The sequence below is a fragment of the Octopus sinensis genome, linkage group LG29 (genome assembly GCF_006345805.1).
Source record: "Octopus sinensis linkage group LG29, ASM634580v1, whole genome shotgun sequence".
Lineage (NCBI taxonomy): Eukaryota > Metazoa > Mollusca > Cephalopoda > Octopoda > Octopodidae > Octopus > Octopus sinensis.
Genome location: NC_043025.1, coordinates 62,447 through 74,946, shown reverse-complemented (window position 1 = coordinate 74,946; position 12,500 = coordinate 62,447). Strand labels below are relative to the sequence as shown.

General features: G+C 35.5%; 1 protein-coding gene across 5 annotated transcripts in view; it reads right to left on the bottom strand.

Annotated features, from left to right (window-relative positions):
- Nucleotides 1-10,777, bottom strand: part of LOC115226117 (26S proteasome non-ATPase regulatory subunit 10) — a 273,213-nt gene extending 262,436 nt beyond the window's left edge. The window contains exons 1-3 of one of the 5 annotated variants that reach the window (XM_036514890.1): nucleotides 10,207-10,730; nucleotides 1,889-2,046; nucleotides 407-452 (exon numbers count right to left, since the gene is read on the bottom strand). In XM_036514890.1, the coding sequence (XP_036370783.1) occupies nucleotides 407-452; nucleotides 1,889-2,046; nucleotides 10,207-10,284 (282 nt within the window). In that variant the 5' untranslated portion in view covers nucleotides 10,285-10,730. Of the gene's footprint in view, nucleotides 1-406; nucleotides 453-1,888; nucleotides 2,047-10,206 lie in introns of all 5 variants that reach the window. The other 4 variants (XM_036514891.1, XM_036514893.1, XM_029797103.2 and 1 more) reach the window with 4 other exon arrangements.
- Nucleotides 10,778-12,500: the final 1,723 nt, after the last annotated feature.

Sequence of the window (12,500 nt, the reverse complement as noted above, 5' to 3'; positions counted from 1 at the left end):
CCGATTGCCCTAACCACTTAGCCACGTGCCTTCACTTATATATATATATATATATACATACTAATATAGGATGAAGTTTATTTTACAGAAAAATATTCCATCAAAAAATGTGGCAGCATATTAAAATAACTTTACTGTTAAATTATAAACAACTTATAAATAAGGGCTAAAGAAAAGTATTTCAATGACAATTTGCTGATAAGAGACTTTTAAATCGTCAATTTCCACATATTATTTACTGGCTACAGAAAAAAAACACGAAGAACTGAAATCGGGAGAAGCCGGACGATAGAATGTTTTTTAAAAAGTTCGTTATTTCTATATTGAATCAATTTCGAAATTAATCTCATAATAGATTCTTTCGTCTTCAGTAGAACATACGAAAGGATATAAATAAGATACTTACCTCACTGCCCCGAGATAGTAAGATCTCCACAGCATGAGGTCGACCACTGAGAGTAAAAGATAGAAACATTGACTAATTTACATTAAATATGAAAATATTTTGGCTTTGAGACGAAACATCATCGTCATCATCATCATCATCATTATCACCTGCACTATTATCATCAATATCGTGTTCATCAACATCATTACCATCATCCTCATTGCCACCACCTCCATCATTGACATAATCATCATCATCATCATCGCCATCATCATCATCGCCTTCATCATCATCACCATCTTCATCACCTGCACTATTATCATCAATATCATGTTCATCAACATCATTACCATCATCATCATTGCCACCAGCTCCATCATTGACATAATAATCATCATCATCATCACCATCATCACCATCATTATCATCACTATCATCATCATCACCATCATCATCATCATAGCCTTCATCATCATCACCCTCATTGCCAACACCATCATCATCATTATCATCTTCGACATCTCCAATATCATCATAATCAAAATTATCATCATTCATTACCACTATAATCATAATCATCATCATCGGCATCATCATCACCATCATCACCATCCTCATCATCATCATCATCATCATCGCATCTATCATCATCATCAACACCATCATCAACAGCAAGATCAACCTCATCAATATCATCATCATCATAATAATAACATCATAATCATCATCATCATCGTCATCATCACGATAATCATAATAATCATCGTCGTCATCATCATCATCCACATCATCATCATTATCATCATCATCATCATCATTATTATCAATATCTTCATCATCTTCATCATCGTCGTTATCATCATCATCACCATCATCATCATATTCATCATTATCGTCATCATCATCATAATCATAATCATCATCATCACCATCACCATCATCATCATCGTCGTTATCATCAACATCATGATCATCATCATCATAATCATCATCAACAACACCATCACCATCATCAGCTTCATCATCGTGGTTATCATCGTCATCATCATAATCATCATCATCATCGTCGTCATCATCATCATTCATCGCCACTATAATTATAATCATCATCATCGGCATAATCACAGTCATCATCATCATCGTCATCATCATCATCGTCATTATCATCATCATCATCATTATCATCATCATCAGCAGCAGCAGCATCACCATCATCGCCTCCATCATCATCATCATCATCATAATCAACAACACCATCATGATGATCGACATCATCAATACCGTCATCGTCATCATCATCGCCGTTATCATCATCATCATGGGGATTGTTATGATTGAATAATGACTAATGAGAAGCTTGTTGTTGTTGTTGTTTGCTAGTCTGCTGTTGTGCTGTTGTCCCACAACTATGGCATCTTTGGATATTGAACCTGTGTCTGCAATTGCAACAAATTTACAAACAAAAACACATCTGCAGATTTTACTTGATTCTCAACTTACCTCAACACAGCCCAATGTAAAGCTGTATTACCCCATCTGTTTTTCGCTCCTAACTTCGCCCCAGCTTTTATCAAAATGTCGATGATTCTTCTATCGGCGCCCATAAAACAGGCCTCCATTAAAGGAGTTCGTCCAACTCCATCAATAGGTTTATTAATCTGTAATGAAGAAAGTGAGGACATGTGAAATAGAGAAATTCATTTGTCTCTCTCTCTCTCTCTTTTCTCTCTTTGTCTCTCACTCTCTTTCTCGTTTTCTTTCTCTTTCCTCTCCTTCTTTCTCTCTTATCTCCCTCTTTCATTTCTTTCCTTCTCTTTCTTTTCTCACTTTCTCTCTCTTCCCTTTTTCTCTCATCTTTCTTTCTCCTCTCTCCGTGTCTCTTTACTCTCTCTCTCTCTTTCTCTCTTTGTCTCTCACTCTCTTTCTTGTTTTTTCCTCTTTCTCTTAATCTTTCACTCTCTAAATCCCTCTTTCATTCTATCCTACTCTTTCTTTTCTAACTTTCTCTTTCCCCTTTTTCTATCTTCTTTCTTCTCCTCTCTCCGTGTCTCTTTTACTCCCTCTCTCTTTTCTTTCGTTGTCTCTAACTCTCTTTCTCGTTTTTTTCCTCTTTCTCCTTCTTTTCTCTCTATCTCCCTCTGTCATTTATTTCCTTCTCTTTCTTTTCTCACCTTCTCTCTCTTTCCCCTTATCTTCTCTCTCCGTGTCTCTTTTACTCTCTCTCTCTTTCTTTTCTCACTTTTCCCATTTTCCTTTTCTCTCTTTCTCTCTCTCATTTCCTTCCTCTTTCTCTGTTTCTTCTCTCTCTTTCTTTCTCCCTCTCTCTTTTTCCTCTTTTTCCCTCTCTCTCATTCTTTTCTCTCTTTTTCCATTTTACTTTTCTCTGTTTCTCTCTTTTTCTTTCTCTTTCTTTATCTCTCTCTCTCTCTATTACCTTTCTTTCTTTCTTTTTCTCTCTGTCTCCTTCACTATTCCTTTTCTCTCTTTCACCCAACCTTTTTCTTTTTCATCTCTCTTTCTCTTTTACTTTTATCTCTTTCTCTCTTTTTCTCTCTGTGCTTCTCATTGCCTTTTCTTTCTTTCTTAATCTTTCTCTTTTACTTGTCTATATTCTTTGATGTCTTTTCTTGTCCTTTTCTCTCCTATCCCTTTCCTCTCTCTTTCTTTTCTCATTCCTCACATTTATTTCTATCTTTCTCTCTCTATGTCTCTACTCTTGTTTCTCTTTTCTCTATCTTCTTCCACTTTTTTCTCTCTCTCTTTTCTTTTATTACTTCCTCTCTCCCTCTCTTTTGTATCTTTCTTCTCTCTATATTTCCACTCTCTTTTCTATCCTATATTCCCTCTTTCCTCTCTGTCTCTTTTCTCTTTATCTCCTCTTCTATACTTATCTCTCACTTTCTTTTTCCCCTTTTCCCTCCTTCTTTTCCCCCTCTCTTTTTCTCTTCTATCCTTCTCCCCCACTATTTACCTTTCTCTCCTGCTTTTCTCTCTTTTCTATTCTCTCTTCTTTATCTCTCCCTTTTCTTTTACTCTTTCTCTCTTCTTTCTCTTCTCTTTCTCTCTGTTATCTCATTTCTCTGGCATTTTTTCTCTTCTCTATCCTCTCACTATCATCAATTTCCTTTTCTCTCTCTCCCCTAACCCTCTCTTTCTTTCAGTCTCTTTGTCCTTTCCTTTCCCTCTTATTCCTCTTTTCCTATTCTCCCTTTAAGGGATTACTTTTTTTATTTTCTCTCCTCTCTTGCCTTCTCCCTTTCTTTTCTCTCTTTCTCCCTCTTTCTTTTCTCTCATTCTCTTTATCCCTTTTAGTCTCTTTTATCCCCTCATTTCATTTCTCTATCTCTTTCAGTGTTTGTTTTCCTCTTTCTTCTCTCTCTATCTCTCCCATTTTCTCTATTATTTCTCTCAGTACTCTTCTTCTATCATCTTAATCTTTATCTCTTCCTCTCCTCTTTCTCTTTTCAATTCTCGCTCTCTCACCTATCTGATTCTTTCTCTCTTTTTTATTTCGGGTTTCCTTCTCCCTATCTCTCTTTATATCTTCCTTTTCTATTATTATTTCTCTGTTTTCTTTCTCCTATCTCTCTCTATCTATTTCTTTCCTCTCTTTCATCGTTTTCTTTGTCTGTTCTCTCTTTCTCTCTCATTTCCTCATTGTCTTTCTCTCTTTCTTTATTTATCTCTTCCCTTTCGTCTTATTTTCTTCCTAGTTCTTTTATCCTTCTTAATCTATCTAACTCTTTCATTTCTATCCTTTTTATCGTTTCTTATATATCTTCTAACTTTCCTTTCTCGTATCTCAACTTTTAACTCCTTCTATTCCCTATTGTTTTCTTTTTATCCTTCTCTCTAACTATTAATTTCTCTCTTTTCCTCTCGTTTCTTCTATCTCTCTCTTTCTTTCTCGCTCTCTCGCATTTTTCTCCTTCCTTCTCCCTCTCGTTTATTTTATCCTTCTTCCTCTCCACACTTTCATTTCTCTCTGTCTTCCTCTCTTTTATTTTCTCTCTCTTTTTTTTCTCGCTCTCTCATTTTTTTCTCCTATTCCTTTGTTTTCTTTTTTATTATTTTCTCTCTCTCACTCTTTCATTTCTACATTCTTCCTCTCGTTTCTTTTTCTCTCTCTTTCTTTTCGCGCTCTCTCACTTTTTTCTCCTTATTTCTCCTCTCGTTTTATTTTTATCCTTCTCCCTCTCTCTCACTCTTTCATTTCTCTCTTTTACCGCTATTTCTTTTTCTCCTCTATTTTTCTCGCTCTCTCGCTTATTCTCTTTCTTTCACCTTCTCGTTCTCTTTATCCTTCTTCCTCTCTCTCACTCTTTCATTTCTCTCTTTCTTCCTCTCGTTCTTTCTCTCAACTCTCCTTCTTTACTCGCTCACTCACTTTTTTCTCCTTCTTTCTTCCTCGCGTTTTATTTAATCCTTCTTCCTCTCTAATGATTTCTTTTTATCTCTTCCTTCTTTCCCTCTCGTTTTCTTTTATCCTTATTAATATCACTAACTCTTTAATTTCTATTTCTTAATATCGTTTCTTTCTTCTATATCTTTATTTCTCACCCTCTCGGTTTTTGTATTCTTTCTAACCTCTCGTTTGATTTTTATTATTATATCTATATCACCCCTTTAATATCTCTTATCCCTCTCGTTTATTTTATCCTTCTTCCTCTCTACTCATTCTTCATTTCTTATTTCTTCCTCTCTTTCTATTATTTCTCTCTAGATTTTTTAATTATTTATAATATCTTTTTTTTTTATTCTTGTTCCTATCTATCACTATTTAATTTCCCTCTTTCCTCTCTAATTTATTTTATATCCTTTCTTTTCTCGCTATCCAATTTTTTCATAATTATTTATTAATATCGTTTTTTTATATTATTCAATCTATCTAACTATTCATTTCTCTATTTTTTATCTCGTTTCTTATATTATTATTTTATAGATCTATCGATTTTTATCAATTATTTATAATCTCGTTGTCTTTTCATTCTTCTCCTCTCTAACAATATTTCATTTATTATTTTTTCTATTGTTTATTTATATCTCTATTTACCTTTCTCCTCTTTCTCCCCTCGTTTATTTTATAATTATTTCTCTCTCTCAAACTTTCATTTCTATATTTATTAATCTCGTTTCTTTTTTATCTCTCTTTCTTTTCTCGCCCTCTAGCTTTTTATAATTCTTTCTAATATCGTTTCTTTATAATTCTTCCTCTATCTCAAATATTTCATTAATATTTCTTATCTCGTTTATTTTTTCTCTACTTTTTTTCTCGACCCTATCGATTTTTTATCCTTTCTCCCTATCGTTTTATTTTAATCCTTATCCTCTCTCTCAATCTTATTCTCTCTTTCATCATCTCGTTTATTTTTATCTCTCTTTCTTTATAGATCTCTTGCTTATTTATAATTATTTCTCCCTCGATTTTGCTTTTATATTTATAATCTCGTTTCTTTTTTCTATCTATCTTTGTTTTTCTCGCCCTCTCGCTTTTTTCTCCTTCTTTCTCCTTCTCGTTTTCTTTTTATACTTCTTACTCTCTTCACTCTTTAATTTATATTTTCTTCCTCTCGTTTCTTTTCCTCATCTTTCTTTTACTCGATCTCACGCGTTTTTTCCTTAGTATCCCTCTCGTTTTTTTTCTTTTTATCCTTATCCTTCCCTCACTCGTAATTTCTCTCTTTCTTTCTCTCGTTCTTTTTCTCTCTGTCTTCTTTATCGCCCTCTCGCATTTTTTTTCATTCTTTTCTCCCTCTTTTGTTTCTTTTATTTATCCTTTCTATCTCTCAACACTTTCATTTCTCTCTTTTTCTCTAGGTTCTTTCTCTCTCTCTCCTTTCTTTTCTCACTCTCTCAGCTTTTATCATTCTTCCACCTCTCGTTTGCTTTTTATTCTTCTTCCTCTCTCTACCCTTTCATTTCTATCTTCTCCATATAGTTTTCGTTTTATCCTTCTTCCTCTCTCTCTATTTCATTTCTCTCTTTCATCCTCTCGTTTCTTTTTCTCTCTCTTTTCTCGCTCTCGTTTTCTTTTTTACTTCTTCTCTCTCTCACTCTTTCATTTCTCTCTTTCTTTCTCTCGTTTCTTTTCTCTCTCTCTTCTTTTCTCGCCCTCTCGCATTTTTCTCCTTATTTCTCCCTCTCGTTTTCTTTTTATCCTTTCCTCTCTCTCACACTTTCATTTCTCTCTTTCTTCCTCTCGTTTTTTTATCTCTTTCTCCTTCTTTTCTACACTCTCTCGCTTTTTTTTCCTTCTTCCTACCTCTCGTTTATTTTTATTCTTCTTACTCTCTATCACCCTTTCATTTCTCTCTTTCTCCATATCGTTTTTTTTATGCTTCTTCCTCTCTCTCATCTTTCATTTCTCTCTTTCATACTCTCGTTTCTTTTTCTATCTCTTTATTTCTCGCTCTCGTTTTTTTCTTCTTTCTCCTCTCCTGTATCTCACTATTTCATTTCTCTCTTTTCTTCCTCTCGTTTCTTTTCTCTCTCTTTCTTTTCTCGCTCTCATTTTTTCCTTATTCCTACTATCGTTTTCTTTTTATCCTTCTTCCTCTATCTCAACTCTTTCATTTCTCTCTTTCTTCCTACGTTTATCTTTCTCTCGCTTTTTTCTCGCTCTCGCTTTTTCTCCTTTTTATCCCTCTCGTTTTCTTTTTATTCTTCTTCCTCACTCTAATTCTTTCTTCATCTCGTTCCTTTTCTTTCTCTTCTTTTCTCGCTCTCGCTTTTTTCTTTTTTCTCCCTCTCGTTTCTTTTTATCCGTCTTCCTATCTCTAACACTTTAATTCTATCTTTCTTCCTCTCGTTTCTTTTTATCTCTTTCTTTCTCGCCCTCTCGCTTATTCTCTTCTTTTCCCTCTCGTTTATTTTTATCCTTCGCCCTATCTCTCACTCTTCATTTATCTCATTATTACTCTCGTTTATTTCCTCACTCTTTCTTTCTCGATCTCTCGCGTTTTTCTATTTAGTTCTCCCCTCAGTTTTATTGTTATCCTTCTTCCTCTACCCACTCTGTCATTCTATCTTTCTTCCTCTCGTTTCTTTTCTCTCTATTCTTTCTAGCCCTCTCGCTTATTTCTCCTTCTTTTCTCCCTCTCGTTTATTTTTATCCTTCGCACTCTCTCTAACTATTTCATTTCTCTCTTTCTTCCTCTCGTTTCTTTTCCTCACTCTTTCTTTTCTCGATCTCTCGCGTTTTTCTCTTTCGTTCTCCCTCTCGTTTTCTTTTTATCCTTCTTCCTCTCCCTCACTCTGTCATTTCTCTCTTTCTTCCTCTCGTTTCTTTTTCTCTCTCTCTTTCTTTTCTCGTCCTCTCGCTTTTTTCTCCTTCTTTCTCCCTCTCGTTTTCTTTTTATCCTTCTTCCTCTCTCTCACACTTTCATTTCTCTCTTTCTTCCTCTCGTTTCTTTCTCTCTCTCTCCTTCTTTTCTCGCTCTCTCGCTTTTTTCTCCTTCTTTCTCCCTCTCGTTTGCTTTTTATCCTTCTTCCTCTCTCTCACTCTTTCATTTCTCTCTTTCTTCCTCTCGTTTTCTTTTCCTCACTCTTTCTTTTCTCGATCTCTCGTGTTTTTCACTTTCGTTCTCCCTCTCGTTTTCTTTTTATCCTTCTTCCCCTCTCTCTCTTTCATTTCTCTTTTTCTTCCCCTCGTTTCTTTTTCTCTGTCTTTCTTTTCTCGCTCTCTCACTTTTTTCTCCTTCTTTCTCCCTCTCGTTTGCTTTTTATTCTTCTTCCTCTCTCTCACCCTTTCATTTCTCTCTTTCTCCCTATTGTTTTCTTTTTATCCTTCTTCCTCTCTCTCACTCTTTCATTTCTCTATTTCTTCCTGTCGTTTCTTTTTCTCTCTCTTTCTTTTCTCGCCCTCTCGCTTTTTTCTCCTTCTTTCTCCGTCTTGTTTGCTTTTTGTCCTTCGCCCTCTTTCTCACTCTTTCATTTCTCTCTTTCTTCCTCTCGTTTATTTTTCTCTCTCTTTCTTTTCTCGCTCTCTCGCTTTTTTCTCCTTCTTTCTCCTCTCGTTTTCTTTTTATCCTTCTTCCTCTCTCTCACTCTTTCATTTCTCTCTTCCTCTCGTTTCTTTTTCTCTCTCTTTCTTTTCTCGCTCACTTTCTTTTTTCTCCTTCTTTCTCCCTCTCATTTGCTTTTAATCCTTCTTCCTCTCTCTCACTCTTTCATTTCTCAATTTCAACCTCTCGTTTCTTTTTCTCTCACTTTCTTTTCTCGCTCTCTCGCTTTTTTCTCCTTCTTTCTCCCTCTCGTTTTCTTTTTATCCTTCTTCCTCTCTCTCACCCTTTCATTTCTCTCTTTCTTCCTCTCGTTTCTTTTTCTCTCTCTTTCTTTTCTCGCTCTCCCGCTTTTTTCTCCTTCTTTCTCCCTATCGTATGCTTTTTATCCTTCTTCCTCTCTCTCACCCTTTCATTTCTCTCTTTGTCCCTCTCGTTTTCTTTTTATCCTTCTTCCTCTCTCTCACTCTTTCATTTCTCTTTTTCTTCCTCTCGTTTCTTTTTCTCACTCTTTCTTTTCTCTCCCGTTTTCTTTTTTCAATCTCATACTCTTTATCTTTTCTCTCTTTTTTTCTCTCTCGCTTTCTTTTTCGTTTCTCTTTTTGTCTTCTCTATAGTTCTCTCTCAATTTTCCTTTTTTTACTTCTATTTTTCTATTGCTCTCTTCTTTTTTCTCTTTCTTTTTCTTTCTCTCTTCTAATTGTTTCAGTCATGAGACTCCTCCTCGATTTTGTCTTTTATGTGTGGTACCTTTTCTGTCTAATTCGCACCAACCTATAGCTCTCTTTTGATTCAGGGCTATGTAACAGGGATGAATTTACATCAACACCGGTTATCAATTACCTGTTAGGGACACACACTAGTATAGATACACATGCATACACACACAAAGAGAGACACACACACACATATATATACGAGTTAATTACACCTGTAAGGATGTGTTTTATCAATTCACCAAAGCGAATGGAGCCTGCAGAAAGCTCTTATATCTGTCTCACTTCCGTTCATGGGCCTCGTTACAACCCGCTCCCCACTTGACTGTTCGTTCAACTATGATAATTTTCTAGGCTTTTACAGACCACAAAACCACATCAGGCCTCAGGGTTGTATGGAAAACCTGGGGAAACTGCAATATCTTCCTTAAATCTACCTTCATATCCCATGGTTGAGACCCTTGCAGCAAGCTATGTATTGCTTTTGCTGGCTTTACTGGTTTCTCTCCCTCTTTCACGAACTTATTTGCGGCAGTTATCTTCCCTTGGTGATGATGTTTCTTACACCTTTACTGCTCCAGGGTGTGAGCAAGTATTTGTATCTGCCTTGAGAAAGAGTTATTCTGCACCCTGCCAAGATGTGTGCTAGAGTGCGCCTTTCCCACAAAGTCTACGCAGCTGGTCTTCCCTCAAACCCTATTTGTACAGGTTTGTTGGCGTCGGGAGTGTGTCATACACAGCTCCATGCAGGAAGGAGATGTGCAAAGGTTCCAGCCTCCACAGGTCAGTCCATGTGATCTTCCTCTTAGGGAGATCTGCCTCTCATCTCTTGGACTGAATACTTCCCGCCAGAACACCCCATTGCAGTGTTTGATGGATTTCTTTCTCACTCACATTCCATCAATTATGTCATGTCTCAATGTTTGGTTAAATATTTATAAAAATGTCGATGATGAGGATTAGAGAAAAGAGGTGAAGAAAGAAATGAAATATCATGGACAAATATATGTGGCTACTTTTCATATTGTGTATAAAACATTTCATATTGTGTATAAAATAATAAACAGTCAAATTTGAGAAGGCAATAAAGAGAACAACTTACTATTGTTGGATCCTTTTTCACTAATTTTTGAATTCCTTCGACGTCACCATTTCTAATTTTCTGTCTGAAATCCTCCATGTCTTTTGAATAAAAACAGTCAAAAAAGAAAGAAAGCAAAACAGTTTTAAAAAAACTTATAAAATGAGTTAAACAACAATAAACAGAAGTTGATGGTTCTAAAATATTGCAAAAGATAACATTGATATTGTAAACTTCAGTTTATCTAAAGTATTATTCATAGCTGAATGTTCTTCCTGACACTAATAAACCTAACAACAGTCATTGTGTTGTGTCTCTAGGTTAGCTACATTCCTCTGCTTACATCTTGAGCTATAAATCTGTGGATCATACCCCAGCTAGGGTGGGGGCTCTTTATATGAAAAATAAATTGATTCTCTAAAGAAAGGTAGATTTATGAAAACTAGTAAAAGAATCAATGACACAGAGTTTGTACAATAAAACCTCCTGTATTGATCTTTGATTTGATCTCATCTACTTTGCGAATATTTCGACAGACACTATCAACAAGTGCTTACTTTATAAATTTTTGCAAATATCTTTATGACTATTTCATAATTATTTTAATAAATTTCCATTATGTGTATGTATGTATATATATATATATATATATATACGCAGGCGCAGGAGTGGCTGTGTGGTAAGTAGCTTGTTTACCAACCACATGGTTCCGGGTTCAGTCCCACTGCGCGGCATCTTGGGCAAGTGTCTTCTACTATAGCCTCGGAAACTGAAAGAAGCCTGTCGTATATATGTATATATATGTGTGTATGTGTGTGTGTGTTTGTGTGTCTGTGTTTGTCCCTCTAGCATTGCTTGACAACCGATGCTGGTGTGTTTATGTCCCCGTTACTTAGCGGTTCGGCAAAAGAGACCGATAGAATAAGTACTGGGCTTACAAAGAATAAGTCCCGGGGTCGATTTGATCGACTAAAGGCGGTGCTCCAGCATGGCCGCAGTCAAATGACTGAAACAAATAAAATAGTAAAGAGTATATATATATATATATATATATATATATATATATATATAATATATATATATATATATATATATATATATATATATATATTTATATATATATATATATTTATATATATATATATATATATATATACTAATATCATCATCATCACCACATACCGTCCACATTCCATGCATTCAAGAGTAAGATGGACGATAGTAGCCGTCCAGGTAGAAAAAAACTACCCTGGGCTACTGTCTGTTTTATCAGGTATGTTACTGTTGGATGCCCTTCCAAACGCCAACCACCAGTTTTGTCCCACTGTATGACACCTTGGGCAAGTAACTTCTTCTAAATCCCATGGTTGATCAAGGCTTCTGAGTGGATCAAATAGAGATAATCTGAGAGAAGCCCATCGTACACCACGGACAAAATCTGAGGACCAGTGAAAAAACTGCCAAAAAGAAGTGTATGTGTGTTTGTGTGTGTGTACGTATGCATATATATATATATATATATATATATATATATATGCACACACCTGCTTCTTGAGTGTGTATTTTTCCATTTTTTTTTACTGAACATTGCTCAGCTATGAACGATTATCATTTTCCCTGTTAATAGACAAACCATTGGAATAAGTGATCCCTTGAACAACAGGTAAGGGTTAATAACATGAAGGGGATCCAGATACAAAAAGAATGGATCAATAATATACTCATACAACCCATGGTAGTATGGAGAAAAGGTGTAAAATGATTGCTTTATATGCATATACGTACATATATAAGTCTATGTATGTGTATACTCGTGTGCATGTGTCAGTAGCTGTATGGCATAGTGATTCGGGTGTTACCCTCACAATAGCTAGATCGTGGGTTTGATTCTTGCAATCCCCTTTCTTTCCCAAGACTTCCGAATGTTCGCCTGCTTTCCTAACCAGTGGAGTGGCATCATTGAAAACGTCAAACAATGCAAAGCACATTGTGACCAGTGATGTGTAACATCTGGCAGTATACTCGATCATGTGACTACATGATTATATATATATGTATATATATATATATATATGTGTGTGTGCGTGTGTGTGTGTGTCTTTTGTTTTCTGTAAATTTGTCTGTGTGTGTGTGTGTGTGTGCGTGTGGGTTGGTGTACTTAAGGTTGGAATTTGAAACTATTTCTTGTGAAGGGTATCGACTTGTAACCTTTAATTAAGATCTTAATACATAAGCATTACGAAAGATGTTTTATGAATACATTTGTGTACACTACACACGGAGACAAAGGCCAGATGACTGCTAGTATATATTAT